Source organism: Scedosporium apiospermum (genome assembly GCF_000732125.1).
Source record: "Scedosporium apiospermum strain IHEM 14462 chromosome Unknown SEQ_SAPIO_0086, whole genome shotgun sequence".
Lineage (NCBI taxonomy): Eukaryota > Fungi > Ascomycota > Sordariomycetes > Microascales > Microascaceae > Scedosporium > Scedosporium apiospermum.
This window is the reverse complement of record NW_015971787.1, coordinates 890,687-910,612: the sequence shown is the minus strand read 5'-3', so window position 1 is coordinate 910,612 and position 19,926 is coordinate 890,687. Positions and strand designations below refer to the sequence as shown.

The window sequence follows — 19,926 nt, the reverse complement described above, 5'->3', positions numbered from 1 at the left end:
ACCATCCCTAGTTCCAAAGACTCACTGATATGATCAGAGTCTATCACCATCATGATCTTTCTTGCTCGCTCATAAACATGCCTGTCGTCACCAGTTGCATTTCTTGTCCGGCGCAAATAAGGGAGGAGAAAGGAGATCTCAACACACAATAGACGTGGTTAAATCGGGAGCGATGCAGATTGGAATTAACGTGTTGTTGAACCTAATTAATCGTATATCCCCCATCAACCACCAGAGCGTGCCCCTGAATAAACGACGCCTGACTCGAGCATAAGAACAAGACAGCATCAGCAATCTCCTCCGGCTTTCCCATCCTCCGCATTGGCGCGATGTCAATGGCCGGTTTCAGTCGCTGCGTCACCTCCTCGGACCCCGTGGTCATGGGCGTCTCTATCACTCCTGGGCAGACGCAATTCACCCTGATGTCGTCACGCGAGTAATCGATCGCATCAGAACGCGTCATGTTTATAATGGCAGCTTTGGAAGCACAATAGGCAGCTATCGGGGGTCTATTAGAATCCACTCTTGTGACGGAAGTGAATAGATAAGTTGTGCAACTTACCGGCGCCTGGACGGGCGACAATGCCGAGCTGGCTGGCGATGTTGACTATAGCTCCACGCTGTTTCGGATGCGCCGAAAGCGGTTCCTGCTTCAGCATCTGCGCCAGTGCCGCCCGGGAGGCCAGCCAAGTTCCCTTGTAATTGACACTGGTGATGGCATCAAACGTGCTCACCGGTGTTTCTGTAGAGCGGAGGTCATTCCCAAGGATGCCTGCGCAATTGACGGCATAGTCGACGCGGCGGAACGTGCTGGAGACGTTGGCCATGAAAGAGTCGACAAAAGACTCATCGGAAACGTCACCGGTACGGAGAACTACGTGCGCTTTGGGATTCAGAGCCACAATCGCGTCGCGGGTTCGGGATAGAGAGTCCCCATTGATGTCTGTGATGGCAAACCTGGAACATCCTGAAGTTGCGAAGGCCTTAGCCACAGCAGCTCCAATTCCTGAGGAATACAAGGCAGGTAAGCATGGATTGAAATATCGAAAGGGCCAAGCTGCGAGATATTCGGGGGTAATTCACCTGTCCCTCCCGCGCCAGTGATAAAGGCGACTCCTGGGAATCTTGCCAAGACTCCAGCCATCTTTTGATTTTAGTTTTAATTTTTAATTTTTCTGGTCTCTTCCTTCTCGTCTTCTTCCTGGTGTTTTATCCAATGGTGGAGGGATCGCAACTCTGCCTTCTACTTCGTACACGTAAGAATGCAGAAACCTAGATCACAAATAGCCTTGTTTTACCCCATCCTGCTTGCCTATCTACTTCGTAGGCGGGCAAGTCCATCATGTGTACACTTTGGTCTACGATATGCCCCAAAACGCCGGAGTCTTGGCAAATGTGTGGAGTCGATGGAGAACAAACTCCAACCTTGGAGATATCGGTACAAACTTTGGAGCAAAACCGCTTGGGGCTTTCACGCCGAGACTAGGAGAATTATGAGACAATCTAACCCAAAAGGGGGCGGCTTATCGGGTGATCACATCACCTGCCTCTTCTAGCTTAGTATCACTAATCGACACTAGCAAAGCTTTTCGTTCACCCCAACTGCCGAAGATCCGTCGAGTGGAGAGCGATAAGACGCTGCAATAAGACATAATGTTGGTTGCTCCAGCCAGGGGTGGAAAGACCCCATTGAGTTCTCTCCAACTCCGTCCACACCAGTTGCAGTTGATGTCTCCCACCTCCAACTTCCAATCTCCAATTATCTTCCCATCTCCACGACTCCACAACTCAGAATCATCGCTGGAGAACACTATGTGATTGTCGGCGATGGAGACAGCTCCAGCCGGCGTGGCAGTTCCGCAGTCCCATGGAATTGGCCCCATGCACCAGACATCCCACTCTAGGGGACGTAGGCGGCGTGGGGCAGGAAATCCTCGCTCATGTCCTCATTGTGGGAGAAGCTTCAAGCGTACCGAGCATCTGGAACGCCACGTTCGCACTCGTTCGTTTCTCCCCATGATACTGCGGCCCCCAGATGGCAATTTCCCCGATGGTCGCGTGTCGATCGATTGATGTCGCCGTCTTCTTCCTGCTTTGTCTTACCTCCCCAAACCCACTTTCCCTCTCCCCTCTCAGTGGGTTCATCTAGGGAATGGGAAATGCTCGCATCAAGTCTGCGTTCTATATCAGTACTTGGCTAACCATGAGTCGGGTGTATAGACACAAAAGAGAAACCCTTCCTGTGCAGATGCGGGGCGGCGTTCACACGTCGGGACCTATTAACCCGTCATGAGCGCATCGCCTTGCATGACGCCGATGGCGCCTCCGAACCATCCGCACCGTCACTCTCACCGACCGGCGGAGTGGATCCTAATCCCACCAGGTCGGATCTTGAGGCTGCTGCAGCCGTTGTGTCACTGGGAGGAGGTATGAGCTTGGACCATTGGGCGATTCAACAACCACAGACACACGCCCAGATTAACCAGTTCGAGAGTCATGGCTGTGTCAACGCAAATGGCGGAGAACAAGGGCCTCAGTCGTATCAACAGGGCCTGCTTTCACCGCAGCTCTTTGGGAATGGTGAGTGGCTATATCATATTCTGTGCGGACCGGAGATTCTATCCCAGTAGCTGTCTCCGTCAGCTTTCTAATATTTCATTTGACAGGCCAAGATATCAATGGCTATGACCACTTCAGAGAATTTGCCAACTTCCTGGACGGTGTCGGCCTGCCTGCCGAATGGAGTCCATACTTTCACCCGCCGGAACGAGATCATGAACTTGTCGATCCTGCCCTGGAGGAATCTAGGACTGGCGCGGCGACCCCTGTTGGGAGGCATGGCCCTTCTCGCCCTGGAACGCCTTTCAACAGCTGGCTGCCATCGGCTCCCGGCATAAATAGGGCATCTGAAAACGTCGTCAACAACAGTATGCTCTTCTTTTTCCCCATCTCGAATGCATCTCGAATGCGTGCAGCGACTGACATGAATTCCCAGATAACCACGTCGATAAGGGATACAGAGTGACGGATGATGAGAGAGCGCGACTAGTCACCTGCCTGGAGACATTCCGAGACGTCGTGGACCCAAGTTTCAAACTTCCCTCGCGCCATACGCTAACTAGATATATTACCTCTTTCTTTGAGGGTTTCCACTCTCACATGGTCTTCATCCACCATACCTGGCGCGTGAACGAAACACCCCTGGAGCTCGTATTGGCCATATGTGCGGTCGGTGCGCAGTATTGTTTTGAGCACCGAAATTCAGAACGGCTCTTCTACGCTGGAAAGGCAATATGTATGGAACGGTTACGCCACGAAGGCACCAAATTCGGCCACAAGACCAACACGTTCCTCAATCTACACGGCGGTCTGTCCCAGAGGCGCGCCGCAGACCCTTGGTCGACCGGCCCCAACAACACGCACAATCATAATACACCCCCCAGGGATTGGGGTGTGTGGGAGACGATAGATACCGTACGAACCTTGATCCTTCTCATGGGCTACGCCACTTGGGAGCCAAAAGAGGTTCTACTCCGAGATGCATTCGCCGTCCAGAGTCTCCTTGTTCAGGTACTACAAGATGTCGGTCTCCAAGAAGACCCCGAGTCGGAAGATGCCTTGAACCAGGAAACCGATCCGCATGCCGCGTGGCTTGCATGGGTGCGAATAGAATCGACGCGGCGTGCGAAGCTCATCGCCTTTTCATTCCTTCATATCCACAGCGTGGCGTATAATGTATATCCGGTCCTCCGTAGTAATCAGATTCACCTGAGGCTGCCCTGCTCTACGAGAGAGTGGAAGGCGCTGACAGCTGCTCAGTGGCAGACTGCGAGACGGGAGACTCGTAAGCAGCAACTGCTCTTTCAGGATGCTCTCTCCTTGCTTCTGAGAAACGTCGATTGCACGGCGCCCCTGGACCCGATTCCCACACCGCTTGGTAATTACGTTCTGCTGCATGGCTTGTTGCAGAGAATTTATATTGTGCGCGATCTCTCACTCCCTATTATGGATCAGCAGGCTTCTCTGCCACCAGACGAGGTAGAAAAACTAGAGTAGGTGCTCCCCTTCCCGGACAGACCGGCAAACCCACAGCCAGGCAAAACATATCCTCCTACACTTGCTAATATTATAATGGAACTTCAGACGAGGACTTCGCTCCTGGACATCGGGTTGGCAACAAGCTCCCGAATCCAGTCTCGACCCGAACAATGAGAACGGGCCGATCCCCTTTACATCCAGCGCGCTTCTCGGCCTCGCCTACGTTCGCATCTACCTCAACCTGGGCCCCTACCGGCAGCTAGAGACGCGGGATCCGGTACTCATCGCCCGAGCGCTCGCCCGTTGCCCAGGGGTCGAGCACAGCGATGGTGTTATCTCGGCTTTGCTTTACGCCACTCACGCTCTGAGCATCCCCGTGAGGTTGGGAGTCGACCGTGTCGCGCGGAGCCAGGCTTTCTTCTGGAGCGTTAGGCATTCGCTTTCGGGACTGGAGTGTGCTGTTCTGCTTAGCAAGTGGCTCTTCTCGCTTGTGGAACCTGGGAACCGGGATCCGACACAGTTAAGCGGTGAGTAATCCATATTAGCAACGAATGTTCCTCATACTATCTTGCGTGCTAATATTCGATGGAATCACCTAGGTAGCGAGGACCGCATCCTTCATTGGGTCCGTTGCATAGTGGAAGAAGCTTGGGCTGTTGTGGACTTCGACGAGGACTTTGACGAGGACCAATTTCAGGGTGACCCCGCATTTCTCGGCCTCGCCGTTCTAAAAATATGGGCTCACTTCTTCAAAGCAAACGCCCAGTGGCGGTTCATCAATATGATTGGTCTGAGTCTCGAGAAGTATCGAGAGATGCTCATCAAGTCGGCGGGCACCAGGTTACATTCTCAGTAGGACTTCTAAGGGGCGGAAAGAGACATTCACAAACGAGGGAACGGAAGGGTTTGGCACGGCATTGTGAGGGAGAGAGTGTAGTTCCCGGGTCCCAGATGCTCCTATCATATTTTTCCATCGGCATCTGGACTCCCATTCTGTTCCTCCTTTATGCCCATCCTATGGGCGGTCAGGAATAGCATGTGACGTATCAGATCTCCCGATCCCCGGTCGATGATAGATCATTAGAACGGGATTCAATGGCGAGATTGGGTGGGAATCGGGGACGTCAATGGCCATTACCCTGGGACCCAGTCGACCAGAACTTGGGGAAGAGGCCCTGTCAAATCCGGATGGCCAAGAAGCAGGGAGGTTCTGACTGTCTGGGAAGGACGCCCAACGGGGAGGCGACGTCAATTACGAACCAATGTAAAGAGATTGATGGGAGCCTGATAAAATTCACACCTAGCCCTAGAGACGTTGCATAGGCTAGACCCCTGTAGGCGCTTTGACGCTTCACATCAGGGTTAAAAATAGTAAATAGCAACATTTAAACTAGGTTGGTGGCATCTCGTTTTCGACACCATCCCATCATGAAACAAGTAAAAACAAAGAAACTGGCAACCGGTGCCGAACCTTTACCCCATTTTTTTTTTTCACTCAGGCCCTGCTGTCACGACCCAAGATCGACCCCGTCTCGGTTAAATTTTCCGTCATGTCGTGTATCCTTTCCAACTTTCCTGCCAAGACGTCAGAGATCAACGGGCTCTTCAGGACTAGCTCTGGACACCACCCAATTTTGGCGAAGTCTGCACGCCCTGCGCCTTGGGCATTAACGTCTATTTTGTCTCGTGCGTTTTGCTACCGACGACCCTATTGGGTCCACGCAGCATCGAGAGAACCGAGTTGTAGAAGTCGCGAAAAGAAAACATCACGACTCGCCCGAAAAGATGAAGACGCCCGCTTGGCATGTTTGAGAGGAGCCGCAGTGTGCCGAGAAGGCTTCCATGGAGGAGTATGATGTAAACGGACCATGGGCGCCACGGACTGAATATCATTGAGTCTATCGACCCCATCAAATATGGACATAAATACCACATCGGCCGGTTCATTTGTTTGGTCGTGGTATTACCTCACCCTCTATCGACAACTTCTAGAGTAAAGTTGAAGACATTGCCCTCGCATTTCAATAATAACCCCATTGACAAAAGGCCCAACCCCACTCCATCCATCTGCCTTTCATCTTCGTATTATCGCTTATCATGGCCCGTTTACCACGATCCCTCCAAGTTACCATCCACGCGGCGTTGCTCGCCATCTTCTTCCCCTTTACCCAAGCCCAGACATCATCCTTCACCGACGCGACCACGGGAATTGCTTTCCAACGATTCTTTGGCGCGAGGACAAACTTCGGCTTTGGCATCGCATTACCAACAAACCCCAGCGACTCATTCATTGGCCAGCTCTCATTTCCCCTCGTCAATGGCGCAGGATGGGGCGGCTTCTCCTTGACCGGAGATATGGAGGGTCCCCTACTTATGGCTGCTTGGTCTGATGGCATCAACGTTGTCTCGTCTTTCCGGCAAGCCCTCAATGAAGATGATAACCCCCCCGAAGTCACTGGATCCTTTGCCGTGCGACCGATAGAATCGGGGACCTCCGTCAACAATACATTCCTTACATTTACTTTCCTATGCGAGGGCTGCCTAGACGCCTCACTTGGTCTCGGCGCACAAGACACTGGTAGCACGGCTGAGATGGGCTGGGCGCTATCAAGTATCCCCGTCCGCAATGCGGCCTCGAGCAACGGAATTCTCGACTTTCACGACAGCGGGTTCGGCGACTTCGACGCTAACCTAGCCGCCGCAAGGAGTGCCGAGTTTGAATCTTGGACGGCGTTAGCGGGTGCTCCGTTGGTGCCTGCTCCCGGAGCTGCACAAATAAACCTGAACGCCGGAGACGGCGATGATGATGATAGGAGCGACGAACGTGGCCGAGGGAGAAGTAGGACTGGTGTAGGCAGTGGACGGGGCGGCGACGGCGATGATAGCGACGACGACGATGACGATTAAGTGAAGGTTTTTGACAGCAATGACTGATCCTGTACGATAACGTTATACACGAGTTTGCGTGGAAGGTATTAGCCTCGATTTAGAGGGTCGCTATGGAGACCTAGGCAGCCGAACCTCTTTGTCAAATTGACAAATTGCCTATTCAGACTAAAAATTCCATCAACCAGCCTCGAAGCGGAGTTTTGCGGGATCCGCAAGCAACTCTTAGGTTAGAATTATAACTAAAGGGTATGTTGATGAATTATCTAGTCCACACCGGAACTGTCGTTCCTTCGTTCATTCGCTTTACGGTCCTCTCTTGATGTTGCCATGCCACTTCGTCGGAAGGCAGATCATGAAGAAGACACATCAATATCATCTCTCAGAGCCAACTTATTGACATATTTTCTTGAGCTAACCCAATAAAGGAGACCTGCCCCGCGCCTCGGGCTAATAACCATCGAAATCATTCCGGAGAAGGGTGAGGATGGCCAGTTCTTTGGGCACGATGACGGGCCACACAAACAACCGAAATTACCACGGCGAAAATGGTGTAGGCCATTTCCAGAAATCCTAGAAAGCCTGCCCACCACGCCCATTTTCCGTGAGCCTCCTTAGATACTACCACTTCGCTCTCCAATTCCGCCCACCGCCCATACCACCACAGGTACGGCTCAGCAGTCTCAGAATCAAACACGCCCAAAACGCGCCGGGATTGAAGGCCATCCAGAGCCCAAGTCAAGGCTTCCTGAACGAGGCCAAACAAATATTTCCCCGACGGAAGATAATTGCCAGACTTCCGGGGCAACTCGGGTCGGAGCACGCGGGGGAATGGCGAAAAATACCCTACCTTCGTTTTCTTCCAGTAGTAGTTCTGCCGTCCCAGCTCCATAGAGAGGAGAAGCGAAGAGAATAACATTGGGATGGCAATTACCATCAGATAGAATCCGAGAACCAGCAGCCTATCCTTCCTATTTCGAATATATGCCCCTAACACGACCAGAATCGCAGCCGCTACGCCAAGCGAACCATTGAGAAATTCAGCAATCCAATACGCGTCGGGGAATCTCCAAAGTATGGGTCGCATATAAACTGTGGTGTATGGTTCACCCCATTGATACCACCATGGCTTGCCTTCGAGAAGGCCTTGATTGCAGTAGCGGCGGACGTATGTTTGGAAGTAAGGCCATGGTCGTATTGTGAAAATCAGCTCGCGGTAGCGTGTGTGAGGCCCCCCGCAACAACATGAGATGGGTAGAGGGATGTCCTGGGCCAAGATAGAATCGCAAGGGTGTTTCTGTTTCATTCTCTCCGACGCGGTTTCGCAATACTGTATCTTTTGTAATTCGAGTTGACAGCGGGCATCATCGGCGGCGGCCTTGGCATAGTATAACGACGCTCCAGCAAAGGCAATAGTGATAAGGATTCCAGCAGTCTTAAGCACATAGATGGCTTTCCGCTTGTCGAGTAAGCCGGCCGAGTGTAACGGTCAACGACTTGCCAGAACTCGCACCAGGCCGTGGAAAGGATGGATATAAAATTGAACAGTAAGTTCCTAATGGACGCGATATTGAGAGCCATAACTCCGTCGCGAGTTTCCAGGTCGGGACCAGTCTAGGGCTTTTCGCAGGAATCTAGATAAAGAGGATCAAAAACACTGTCCGGTGGGGGGTTCGAGGAAGCAATGCATGATGTTCCTGGTGGAATTGCAAAATCCCCTCCGAGCTGAGGCGGGCTAAACACGCATGATCCGGCGTTCAACGAATCACAACCTCAAAACAAGTGAGGCGAGGTGATGGTCAGGGGTCAGACCCTGCGAGCTGAGCCTGTTGCTTTTCCTCGATGACATGCTTTGCGACAGATTCATACATTCACGTGCTCGACTTTTCCGACTTTTCCCATCCTCAAATCCGTTCTGACTCCCCTGGAATGAAGAGAAGCTCCTTTGGTCCTGGCCGATTGAGGTTGACTTGCGGTCCACCCCGAAGCTTTAATACTGTTTTGTGCCACAGGCCGCATGCTCCATGGGAGAGACGCCAGTCGCATTTGCTGTCGGGATCCTAAAGGAGTACGGGGAGTCCAGTGTGAAGAAAGGGCATTTCCTGTGAGCAGTTGGTGCTTCGCGCTAGCTCGTGGTCCCAGACGAAATTCACATAAAAATCTCTATCGAGGTCTTACATCAAATCTCAAATGATCGAATTAGATACTAGCTAAGCACGGATGATGACAATGACTCCACAACTAGAAACCAGTCGGCGAAGAAGCCGGATGTGAAACATATCCTCAATGAAATTTCCTAAAGTGGCGCTTCATGTTATCGTCTCTCGTGAACAGTTTCTTGCACACTGGACATGAGACTTTGCGGCCTCTAACATGTTGATGAAAATGTCTCTTCATCTCCTTCTGGGTAGCCTTGGTCTCTGGACATCGAGTACACAGCACGGGCCTTTCATGAATCCGAAGATGGGTTCTATACGTGGTTTAGTAGTGTTTTTTTTATTACTCACATGATGGTAAATGATACTTCGCCTTACCTTGCCTCTGATCCTCGTCTGAATCCCTTGTGGCAGTATTCCACAGGGCAGTAGTAAATTCCATCTTCAGATTCGACGACATCTTTCAGTCGCTTCATCTGTCTTTCTGGGAACTTGTCAGGGATTTGGGGAGTCAGATCGACTGTGCTAGCTAGTAGGTCGGTAGAATCGGGGAAAGCATTGAACGAATGTATTGTGTCGTCGCTTCGCAAGACACACTCTGTAATTCCGATGTCTAATAGTGACCCATGCGAGGTTGGATTCAAGCAGAAATTCAAGAGGCTCTTTGGAGTGGCTTGATTACTCTAAAGAGAAGAAGTCTGGTGAACCGCAAGATTCAGGCCGAATCCTTCCTCGACTGGGATATTAAAATCGAAAATACATAGTCCATCTTGCTCTAGGACAGTATCGCTAGGAAAGAATGACTGATTCGAAAAATGGTTCAGGTCGGGCAACGGGCTGAACCATGGCAATTGCGCAGAAATAGTACCGCATCCTAGCTGCCACAATTCGGATGCGGTAAATGGAATTTGACAGTCTGCGTTTATTCCTTTTATATTTAGACGTCAGCAATCAAAGGCCAACAACTAGAAAGAGACTGTGGACATCAACCTACCACTAATTTCGTCATACCGACTCATTGCCTTCAGGACCAAGGCCCTGAAGACCGCAGGTTAAAAAGCAATGCGGGCAAAATTTAATGTGTACTAATTCAAATTGGTGTCAATGGCTGATGGGCTCGGGATCTTTGGGATGGTGAGACGAAGCCTTCAATTCCTTCCTGAGACCATGGTGCCCCTTTATGTCGCTCAGCTGGGCTCAAGAAGTTTTCAATATCTGGCTTTCTTTCGCCATGGGAAGATTGACGTAATGCCGGGCAATGAGAACGGTCCCCCACTTTCTAACATGCCCCAATCTGCCGGAGGTCTGCTAGCTGAGGAGGAGGCCCCGTAGGAGAGAAGATGGAAGAATCCTGTTGGTTCTAGCAAGAATACTTGCAGGTGACGTCCCGAGATATCGACAAATCACGACGTCAGCGGTGCTGAAATCGCTGCACATTCGGGTTACACAACACTCAATTCATTTCTCTGCATAATCTTGACAGTTCGAGGGACACCTTGATAGGAGCTCGCGCACTCTAGAGACGTCAGGCTGTCTCTCCCCTTGGTGGAGAGCTTGCCACGTACGATGGCGTAAACATCTACCCCGCACCTCGTTGGAATCAAGGCGGGATCCAATTCATGACGATGATACCACTCTGGCATGGCAAGAGACCATTCGTGACGGCCGATGGACAGAGCGTGACGCATCATAGAAATCGGAAATGCGTCGGGTATTCCACATTGTTGACCCAAAGTTCTCGAGGATGGTATGTCGATGTATTCCAGAAGCCGTGTTGCTGCCCGAGAAAAACATTACCGGATATCTAAAGACACGAGACGTCCATCCGAGGGAGGTCGCCTACCGGGAGCGGGGGAGGTACCATGTTGAAAATGTGGACAGGTTCTATTCGTTGTTGACAGGCAAATCAAAAGTAAGGCGCCTTCCCTCATCATGCCTGATCATGGCAGGATTCACGTGGAGTAGATCCGCCAAGAGTTGTAAGACATAGGATCAAACGAGGACGAGAACTAGGACGTGCCGGCTACATTACCAGTTTTCGTCTTCACCAATACTGCCCTACATGCATGCGAGAGAAACAGCCACTCCCACAAGAAGTCGGTAACGATAAGCCTTGTAAAAAATGCCGCCGAAAGTGCCACGACTGGATAAGTATTCTCGCTTTCTACATCGCTTTTACGAAACGCTCTTCATTCTTCTCCATCTCTCTCCGACTCAAGGACCCCACCGCCCCATTCATTGGAACCTATCTCAACTTGGGGACGTAAGAAGACGATATCTGGGTAATCTAGCGTTTCTTTGCGACTACAGCAAAGGTGGACGCACGACTACGTCCATTGCTGTTGAGGATTGTAGGCGTTGCTACATTTATTGGGTGGCAACAAACGATGGCGACGGCAGCAAGGTATCGAATATCCTCGAGAAAATCCTCACCTCGTTAAGTGAGATTCTGCGCACCCCACCGTCTCGACGAGCGATACTTGAGGAGAAACTTGTAGATATGTGCGCCAAGTTCGCCCACGAGAGGGTGAAGAAAGAAGCAAGGATGGTTTCAAACGCGGCCAAGATGTGCATTCAGTTTCTGTCGCAGAATCACACCCGAGAAGATGATGGTATGGCTCGTTTGAATCACGTCCGGTCTTTCTGGATGGATGGACATTCGCTGACAGGTCAGGTTTAGGTCTTATAGACTGGCTCGACCGGTTTAATAGGGCCAGCACAAAGCCTTCGCCACAGCTATGTCGTATGGCGTATGAACTTCGCAATGAAGATTGCATGATAGCAATCACGAGGCTTGGGCGAGATCCTAACGGCAACCCTGAGATAACCTCGGCATTCCGCCGTGTTCGTCACTGCCTAGGACGATTGGCTAGCCGTGTGAGGGCTGTTCATGAGCTTATCCAGGATGGTGGCACTGGCAGCACATACGAACGCCTTACCGCATATCGCGTGGAAACGGTGCCTGTACCAGAATGCGTGGCACCTCCCAAACCTGACGCCCTTACCAACTTAGAGGGCATTGTAAAGAGAATGCTCAAACCTGACGATCCACGTACTGAGTCGATTAAACAAAACCTTCAAAGAATGGAAGATCAAATCCAACTCGAAGTTAAGATTCAGACATCATTCGCCGACAAAAACTTCGTCCCGCGAGTACATGCCGAGATCCAAATGCTCGAGCACTTCCACCAGGGTAAACGCCGTTTTGCCTTCAAGGATCGCTTCATCGCTTGCAGCAAAGCTGCCTGCCTCTGTTGCAAGCTCTACATCCGTTACCACCCCATCAAGGTTCAAGAGCCTCCGTCGCATGAGTCCATCTATCCAAACTGGGGGCCCGTCTTGCTTCTTAATGGCGCGAGGGACCGCGATTGGCCCACGCAACATAAAACGATGCAACGGGTGATTGAAGATATGAGAGAAATAGCTCTCGATTACCTCGAACGGGAGATAGCGCCCGGCTATTTCCACACGAACTCATTGACCAATATTACAGCATTAGAAGATCCAGCTTTTTGGCCATCAAGCTCCGTCGATGGAGAGGATATTTCAGATGACTCAGATGATGAGAGGGAAGTATTTAAGGCTGGTAAGTCATAAATGCGCATCTATGTGATGACCGCTTGCGAATGGCTTCACTAACAATACGGCATGTTGAGCTGGGCACGGCGGTTTCCAACTGGAGGAAGTTGGCACTGGCACATCCGGATGGTTGGAAGCAGAGAATGATGGCATGGACAGCTCCGAAGACTCGGATGGTGGCGTCCCAATCTGACTGCGGTAATAGGGTCTAGTAGCATTGGAGAAGACATATAGGTCCTCACCTATCTAGGGTTGAAAACGCTCCGTGCGTTTTGGGGCATACGACCGGGTTCATTTGAGTGTGTTCCGCCTTTTTGGAGGTACGCAGGGGTGAGCATAGATTAAGGAATTAAGGGGCTAGAGAGAGTGATGGGGCTGGCGGCAAATATCTTGAGGAGGCTTACCGCAAGGCAGTCACCGATTCGGCATCTTCCGGTGAGGCTTTCTCTACAACAGCTACCGATCCTATCCTATATCTTCGGAAGAGCTAGTCTGCGTTACGTTACTACGACTGTCGCCGTTAGCACCTTTCTCTTCCACTTCTTCAAAAGATCTTCTTTGTCCATTTCGCTCAGTCCCCGTGTGCCTGCCACTGAAGTCCAGGCCTTTTGGAGGCCAATATCCCCTCCCCCCGGCGACAGCTATGTCTGGTCTAAGTGCCTGCGACCGTAACAGATCCTTGTCCGACCATGAATTCCGAAACCTGCGGAAATGGGGCTTCTCACCCAATCATCGCAAATCTCTCTTCTATCTGCGCGGCGGGGACTTGGAGATGGTCCCACAAAGTGTAACCACACTCCCATAGATGCTCGTCTTGCGGGTTGAACACGCTAGAGAATATGGAATCATTCGCGTGAGCGTCGAACCAGAGATTAAAGGCATTCGAAGCTGTCGAATCATGTATGCCGGCCGAGGGTTGCGCCAACTGCTTGAGTTGGGTGTCAGTGTATGAGCGGAGAGGTGCTTCTACATCGACGAGGCCTAGAGGTCCAAGAAGACTCTCGTCGGGCACCATAGAAGCCAATTGCTGAAACGGGTCTTTTTCGAACCACTTGATTCCGAGTTCACTTAGCCGGATGAGGCGGACCCTCTCTTCGCAGGTTTTGGTGCGGGTTACGGCGTACAGGTATGGGAGGTCTCAAGAAAGCGGTTGATTATGAATGTGAGAATAAATACGCGGAACTGGGGAGACGGGGTCAAACCTACCATCCACTGAATGCGGTCGGTTTCTCCTTGGTCTTCATACCAGTTGACTGGTAACTCGCCCCAGTCCACGACATGAGTGACCAGATCTTCATATGCTGAAGCAAGGACGGGGTAAGGATGTCAGCCAGGTATAGATTAGAGTGGATTCATCAGAACTCACCCTCGGTCACCTTCCGTTCCAAATAGGAGTGCACGCAGAATAACTGCTCGTTTTCCCATAGTGCGAAGGCTGAGAAAAATCGTGAACGCGCACTTTGCGATGCGTTCTCACCATCGTCGAGGCAGAACAAAATACACATAACCCTGTACCGAAGGAATATCCTAACTAGACGGCGGGTCTCATGCGTTGTAAGGCCCGACGATGGTGGCTCCAGTCCCATCCTTGCAGTGAAAACTGGAATTACTTCTTCGGCGAGATTTTGGGCGAGTGACTCGGCGGCCGCATGGTTTTGGCTGAGAAAGGCGTAGTCAAACAAAGAGAGACTAGCGAGAGAAGTGAGAGTTGGGCCTTTCGTGTTGGAGGATGCCGCCATAAGAGACTTGAGAACCTTGTGGACTGCATCACCATCCTCGGGGTTGATCTTTGTCGACTGCAAGAGAGCGACGTCGAAGGCGAGATTACTTTCGGGTATCTGATTGGCGACGACGCTGCGGGCGATCGAGCCGTGGCTGTCGTTAAAAGCTTGGAGAAAGATGCGGTGGCTTAGGATGGTGAGGTAACGCTGTCGGATTGTGTCCAGTTGGGCGAGAATGGCGGCGATAACATGCAGAGGCAGTTGATTATGGAACTCAGTGTCGGAGCCAGCGTCGTAGAAGTAGCCAAGAATTCGAGCCCATGGGGTGTGGGTGGGGTGTATGACCCGGGAACAAACGAACAACTGAAAGGAAACGTTGCTGTATTTAGCGTGACGTTCGCCGCTCTGATGACAAAGTCACTCACCTGATTTAAACTTACGGTGCCGCATCCTGCTAAATTGCAGCCCTATTTTTCCGGTTTTAAGCCGAGAAGCTAAAAATTTCCATCCTCGTCTCGAATTTGAATCCGGATCCATTTCCAGTTCTAGTTTCTTTCTCAATCGAGCACCGTTACTTTTTCGCGTCTGCTGGGGACTTCACCCTCAACTCCCTCAGCTCACCGAGCACACCGTGGTCAACATTTTCATTGCGCTCTATCTAATTCTTCCAATCTACCCCTGTCATCCTGAAACTAGCCATGGAGACCCCACAGAAGAAGCCATTGCTGAAGGAGTCTCCCGCTCTAATGGGCGGTTTCAAGCTCACACCCATTCGAAAACGGCGAACAAAGATCTCTCTCTCGCCGATTAAGACACCCACCACTGATACGGATACTCTTTCGCCGCGAAGGAATTCGACGTCCTTTAGCCCATCCACTAAGCCTGAAATCCCCAACCCCGACGTTCCTCACTCCGATATTCCTACCTCTGCCCTCGAGTTCGAAGGCTTCTCATTCTGGGGCCCGGACGGGACTCTCGGGACGAAGCATCTCTCCAGAGAGCAGGACGAAGCGATTCGGAACTTTCTTTGCGAGAAATATAACGTCATTAGTGTTTGGTATGCGTTTCCCTTTCTCGTGCTTGGGTGCGAAGGGGAACCTCCCAGTGAGGACGAGCGCCCATTCACCATCGGCGGCGCTCTCGCCATCTGGAAAACGGTGGAAGACTCCTATGGCTTCCTCCCGCTCTTCGGCACCAACGGCGATGGGGAACCTCGAATGGACATCGACCCAGAAATGGCCAACAAACTCCAGGAACTTGAAGTTCCACCCCCGGAAGTAATCCTCTACCTGGCGAACGAAGTCTTCCCCGATTGCATTGCCCTGTCCATTCTGTGGGACAGTCTGGTCGTTGAGCTACCGAAAACCGAAAACCGATGACGACGATTTCCACCTCCGCCTCCAGTCACTCCCCCGTCACCTTCAAGGTGTCCCCCACATACTTCTCTATTACAACGGCCCGCTACCCAATACCCAAAGACGCCGACGAGTTATTGCCCCCAAGCCTCAACACCTAGCCGAGATGATCGTCGACGAAACGGATTACGTCAGCACTGATGGGAAGTTTTACCCCGGAACCATGCTGAACTCGGTGGACAAAAGTGGGGAGGTCTACTCCTCAGTTACAAGCGGCGTATTGATCGAGAAAGATGGGGAGAAGCGCCTGACCTGTTCGTTTCATAATTGGGCGGACCACTTCGACAAATACGGAGACACCTTTGGCCAAGACACCGATGACGCACGCCAGCACTTCAAGGCTGTACAAGGGAACCCGGGGACAGTTGTTGGCTTCGTGCGCGAGAAAGTTGGCAGGACGGATATCGCGCTCGCGCAGCTCAATGATGGTGTCATTTTCGAAAATCAGTTTATGGAAATGGATTATGCGGCCAAGGTGTTTGTTCACAGCGACGATCAGCGAATTGGTGACGAATACATGATCGACTCCTTCGCTACAGGGAAGCAAAGGCTGATTGGCCTTGGTAGACGATTTGAGATTGGACGACGATCCGGAGCTGGAAGCCTGACAGTTCCCCAGGGTCACGAACACCTCCTCCCGACGAAAAAAGTCGCGTATGTTGCTACGCGACAAGGTGCTTATGCGACGAACCATCCGACCATCCTCCGAGAGCCAATTATCCGAGATAGTGTCTGCGGATCAATTCTACTGAGATGTTATGAGAGAGGGATCGAACGCACGGAGGAAAATAAGGTCATGAAAAAGGGCGAGGTCTGTGCCATGATGCACTTCGCCGATTTGCAGCCGAAGTGCGCGGAAAGAGCGGAACAATATCTTTGCTATGCCGATGCCTTTGATCCACTGATAGAAGGTGGTTGGAAGGTTGTTCAAGTTGAGGACGAAGATGGACCATCTGGGTCGGAAGGTAGTGACCCTCCCGGGAAGAAGAGGAAGGTTGGCGAGACGTCTACGAAGGAACGTCTACAAGATTAAATTGGTGGACATGAGGAGTTGTGATTGTTAGGACTATGGGTTTCGAAGTCAATTTGAATTTCCGGGTCCGCGAAAGAGGGTGGACCGTAATAAGAGCATAATCTGACCATGGTCGACACACTGATTCGTACTCGTCTAAACTGTGTTTGAGGAATGTTAAATTCATCACAACCTGCTACCTGAGGATGTCATGCACCAGAAACAAAGTTCTTGCTTAAATTCCTCTAAAGGAACGTTACATCTCTGCAGCTTCTCGTCAGAGGACAACGGAGAGTCGGTGACGTAGGAAAAACAGCCCATCTTTTCGCGGGCCAGGGTCCGGTACAGCTGAAAAAGCCCAGGACCGCCTCCTCCCTTGCCTGAAATGGATGTACACGAACTACGTGTTGACTCAAGCCGACGCGTTTCCAGTCGACGCGTCAAGGGTCGTAAACTATCCATTGGTGGGTACATTTCCACCTCTCACTCCCCCACTTACCCTTGCCCTCGTTGCCCCACTACGGAAGCCTATAGCGAATTTGTAACTTTTGAAAACTTTCGACCTCGACCCCTCGAATTTTTACTAGAACTACCCCAACCCGTACAGATTTAGAACATTTAGCGTAGCTTCAATAAAATAATATTTCTTTTACTATTACTTTTCTTTTTTCCCCTCCATCATGTTAGCCAAGTCCTCCCAAACTTACCTACTCTACTTCATACAAAGTAACCATACTCACATTGATATTCCAAGCAGCATTTCAGTCATTCTCATATTCTAGTATTCCAGTATTCCAGTATTCTAGTATTCCAGTATTCCAGTATTCCAGTATTCCAGTATTCCCATTCCCATTCCAAATTCCAATATCCCAGTATTTCCAGCTCCTTATTCTCATGTTCCCATATTCCCATATTCCCTTATTACTATATTCCCAGTTCTTCCAGTATCCCTATATTCCTATATTCCCATATTCTTATTTTTATTCCCATTCCCAACACTTCCAGTATTCCAGTAATCCCACATTCCTATATTCCCACATTCCCACATTTACAGTATTCGCAGTATTCGCAGTATCGCAGTATTCGCAGTATTCCCAATATTCCCAGTATTGAATAATATTTCCTAGTATTGAATAATACTGAAGTTTATTTAACTAGAAGTGTAAGTATTTGTACGGATGGTGTGTGTGTATGGAGGGGTTGAGGTCGAAAATTTTCAAAAGTTACAAATTCGCTACAGGCTTCCGTACCCCACACACATTGTCAGCTCACGGTTCAAAGGGCATGGCATCAAACACTGGGCGTAACAGCCGCTGGCTCAGGTGGTTCAGGGGTAGAATATTTGCCTTCCATCCGGGGGTAGCAAATGATCCGAGTTCGAGTCTCGGCCTGAGCATTTCTTTTTGCCAAGAGAATGCAATCCACGAGATCTCGAAGCTTCAATGTTCCTTTATGAATCCCACACCCATCCCACACACTACTCTACTTCTCTCGCCTCGATGTAACACAAGTGACGGTAACAAAACCCGTCGACATGCCGATGACTGCCCAACTGCGGCTGGTGTATTTTCCTTTTTCCTCCCCCACGAGCTACGGGGAGATTTTCCCAAGCTCTCTCTGCACACAATTTATCTTGCCTCCCAGGTAGCCTGTCCCTGAGACTTCGTGTCGGTGGTTGACATACGGGACAGTCGGAAAAAGTCAGAGCAGAGTGCTCTGGGCCCACTGGAACGCGCCAGGAATTGGACACAAAATTGTAAAAATAATATTACATTAAACCTCGCACAAAACATGCTGTTCCCAGACTAGTACTCCCCAAACGTTGATATTCTGGATCAGCACTATCGGAGACGTGGGTCCACAGTTGCGCCTCTTGGTGCCAAAGACTTGGATCTCGCTACATTCCCCGACAGTCCTCCAGTCCTCCCGGGGGGGGGGGGGGGGGTTGACCTGTGGGATGCGACTCCTACCTGGGAGGCTGATCCAGGTTCTGAGCATCCTCCACAGGGTCTTCCTCAGCCGACCACGGCTGCCTCGTTCGGAATGTTAGACGAACCCGCATCTCACCACAACGTCATCGATGCAAGCGAATGCATCCGCGTGGAAATAAAGAAAAGAAGGAGGTAAAGGGTCGACTATGCTACGAGTGCTCTCCTGGTCATGGGAAGAAGAAGCTCTGCATATCCGTCGATGGGTGGGAGCAATGCAAGGTGCAGTTCAAGGGCGGAAGTTATGATGTCTACAAATACTGTAGTTCGGAGAATGTGTACCTGGTATGGAGCTTACCGGAGTAAACGAAAGGACCACCTCTATTACCTTTTCTTTTGTTTGCCAGACATGCCCTTCCCTATCAGCTCCAATGTAGCGGATTCACTAGTGAACCAGAATATCATATATCCCTTCAGTGACTTGAATGTCCAGCTGTCTCGTGTTCCTGTTGGTAAAGTACGCCGAAAATCGACTTGGATAGTGCGGCGATGCAGATTCCTACGGGCAGGATGCATCTGGGCTCGGAAACAAAGCCAATGTGGTTCGATGATGTGCTGAGCTGAATCAATGTGTATGCGGCACTCGCCAACCGACCGAGACCCACCAGTTTTGTAGTAGAGGATGATTCCCCGGCAATAGGCGGCTGAGTTGTGGAAGGTCAGTGTTGAAGAGACCTGTTCTAGAGGTGCCCACGAAAAGTAAGAATCATTGCCAAGTGGGTTTCCAGATGTCCTTAAAGGGAAAGGCTTGCAAAGACCGAAAGAAGGTTTGCAGTACGCGCCAAAATAAGGGACAGCGCCTCCCTCGCCTGGCTCCGCGTAAATTAAGGATATAGGAGCAGATTCGCCAAGACACCGATCCTTGACTGAGCCTGTGGTGTGCGGGCCGATAATAACGTCGCCCACTCGCGAGGTCCTGATGAGAATATTCAAGCCCGCCGATGACGTCCGAATCCCTAAGACAGATATATTATCGCCCTCTGAGATGGGGACATAGATCCAAACCATGCCTTTCTGACGCCTCGATGTGAACCGCTCGTACGTTGATACAGCACATGATCCAGTGGAGTCATGGACGTGAATACCGAAGAGCCTGCCTTCCGAGAAGAAGAAGGTAAGGCCCCTTATCCT

At 50.9% G+C, this 19,926-nt stretch overlaps 4 protein-coding genes and 3 pseudogenes across 4 annotated transcripts; 5 read left to right on the top strand and 2 right to left on the bottom strand.

Annotated features, from left to right (window-relative positions):
* Positions 1-202: 202 nt before the first annotated feature.
* SAPIO_CDS2501 (2-(S)-hydroxypropyl-CoM dehydrogenase) lies at positions 203-1,144 on the bottom strand (the record flags this gene model as incomplete). The annotated part of the gene is made up of 3 exons (XM_016785496.1): positions 203-498; positions 563-1,006; positions 1,084-1,144. The coding sequence occupies 3 exons, from the start codon at positions 1,142-1,144 to the stop codon at positions 203-205; spliced, it is 801 nt and encodes a 266-aa protein (XP_016644872.1).
* A 796-nt stretch (positions 1,145-1,940) lies between these two features.
* On the top strand, positions 1,941-4,894 carry SAPIO_CDS2500 (uncharacterized protein; the record flags this gene model as incomplete). Its single annotated transcript, XM_016785495.1, has 6 exons — positions 1,941-1,951; positions 2,249-2,580; positions 2,667-2,927; positions 2,996-4,052; positions 4,144-4,565; positions 4,638-4,894. 6 exons carry the CDS (start codon positions 1,941-1,943, stop codon positions 4,892-4,894), a joined length of 2,340 nt encoding a protein of 779 aa, XP_016644871.1.
* A 1,241-nt stretch (positions 4,895-6,135) lies between these two features.
* SAPIO_CDS2499 lies at positions 6,136-6,945 on the top strand (annotated as a pseudogene; the record flags this gene model as incomplete).
* A 4,635-nt stretch (positions 6,946-11,580) lies between these two features.
* SAPIO_CDS2498 (uncharacterized protein) lies at positions 11,581-12,852 on the top strand (the record flags this gene model as incomplete). The annotated part of the gene is made up of 3 exons (XM_016785494.1): positions 11,581-11,692; positions 11,761-12,666; positions 12,737-12,852. 3 exons carry the CDS (start codon positions 11,581-11,583, stop codon positions 12,850-12,852), a joined length of 1,134 nt encoding a protein of 377 aa, XP_016644870.1.
* A 528-nt stretch (positions 12,853-13,380) lies between these two features.
* Positions 13,381-15,022, bottom strand: SAPIO_CDS2497 (uncharacterized protein; the record flags this gene model as incomplete). The annotated part of the gene is made up of 5 exons (XM_016785493.1): positions 13,381-13,749; positions 13,866-13,960; positions 14,026-14,743; positions 14,806-14,847; positions 15,011-15,022. The coding sequence occupies 5 exons, from the start codon at positions 15,020-15,022 to the stop codon at positions 13,381-13,383; spliced, it is 1,236 nt and encodes a 411-aa protein (XP_016644869.1).
* Positions 15,023-15,078: 56 nt separating this feature from the next.
* Positions 15,079-15,759, top strand: SAPIO_CDS2496 (annotated as a pseudogene; the record flags this gene model as incomplete).
* A 142-nt stretch (positions 15,760-15,901) lies between these two features.
* SAPIO_CDS2495 lies at positions 15,902-16,828 on the top strand (annotated as a pseudogene; the record flags this gene model as incomplete).
* Between the last annotated feature and the right edge of the window lie 3,098 nt (positions 16,829-19,926).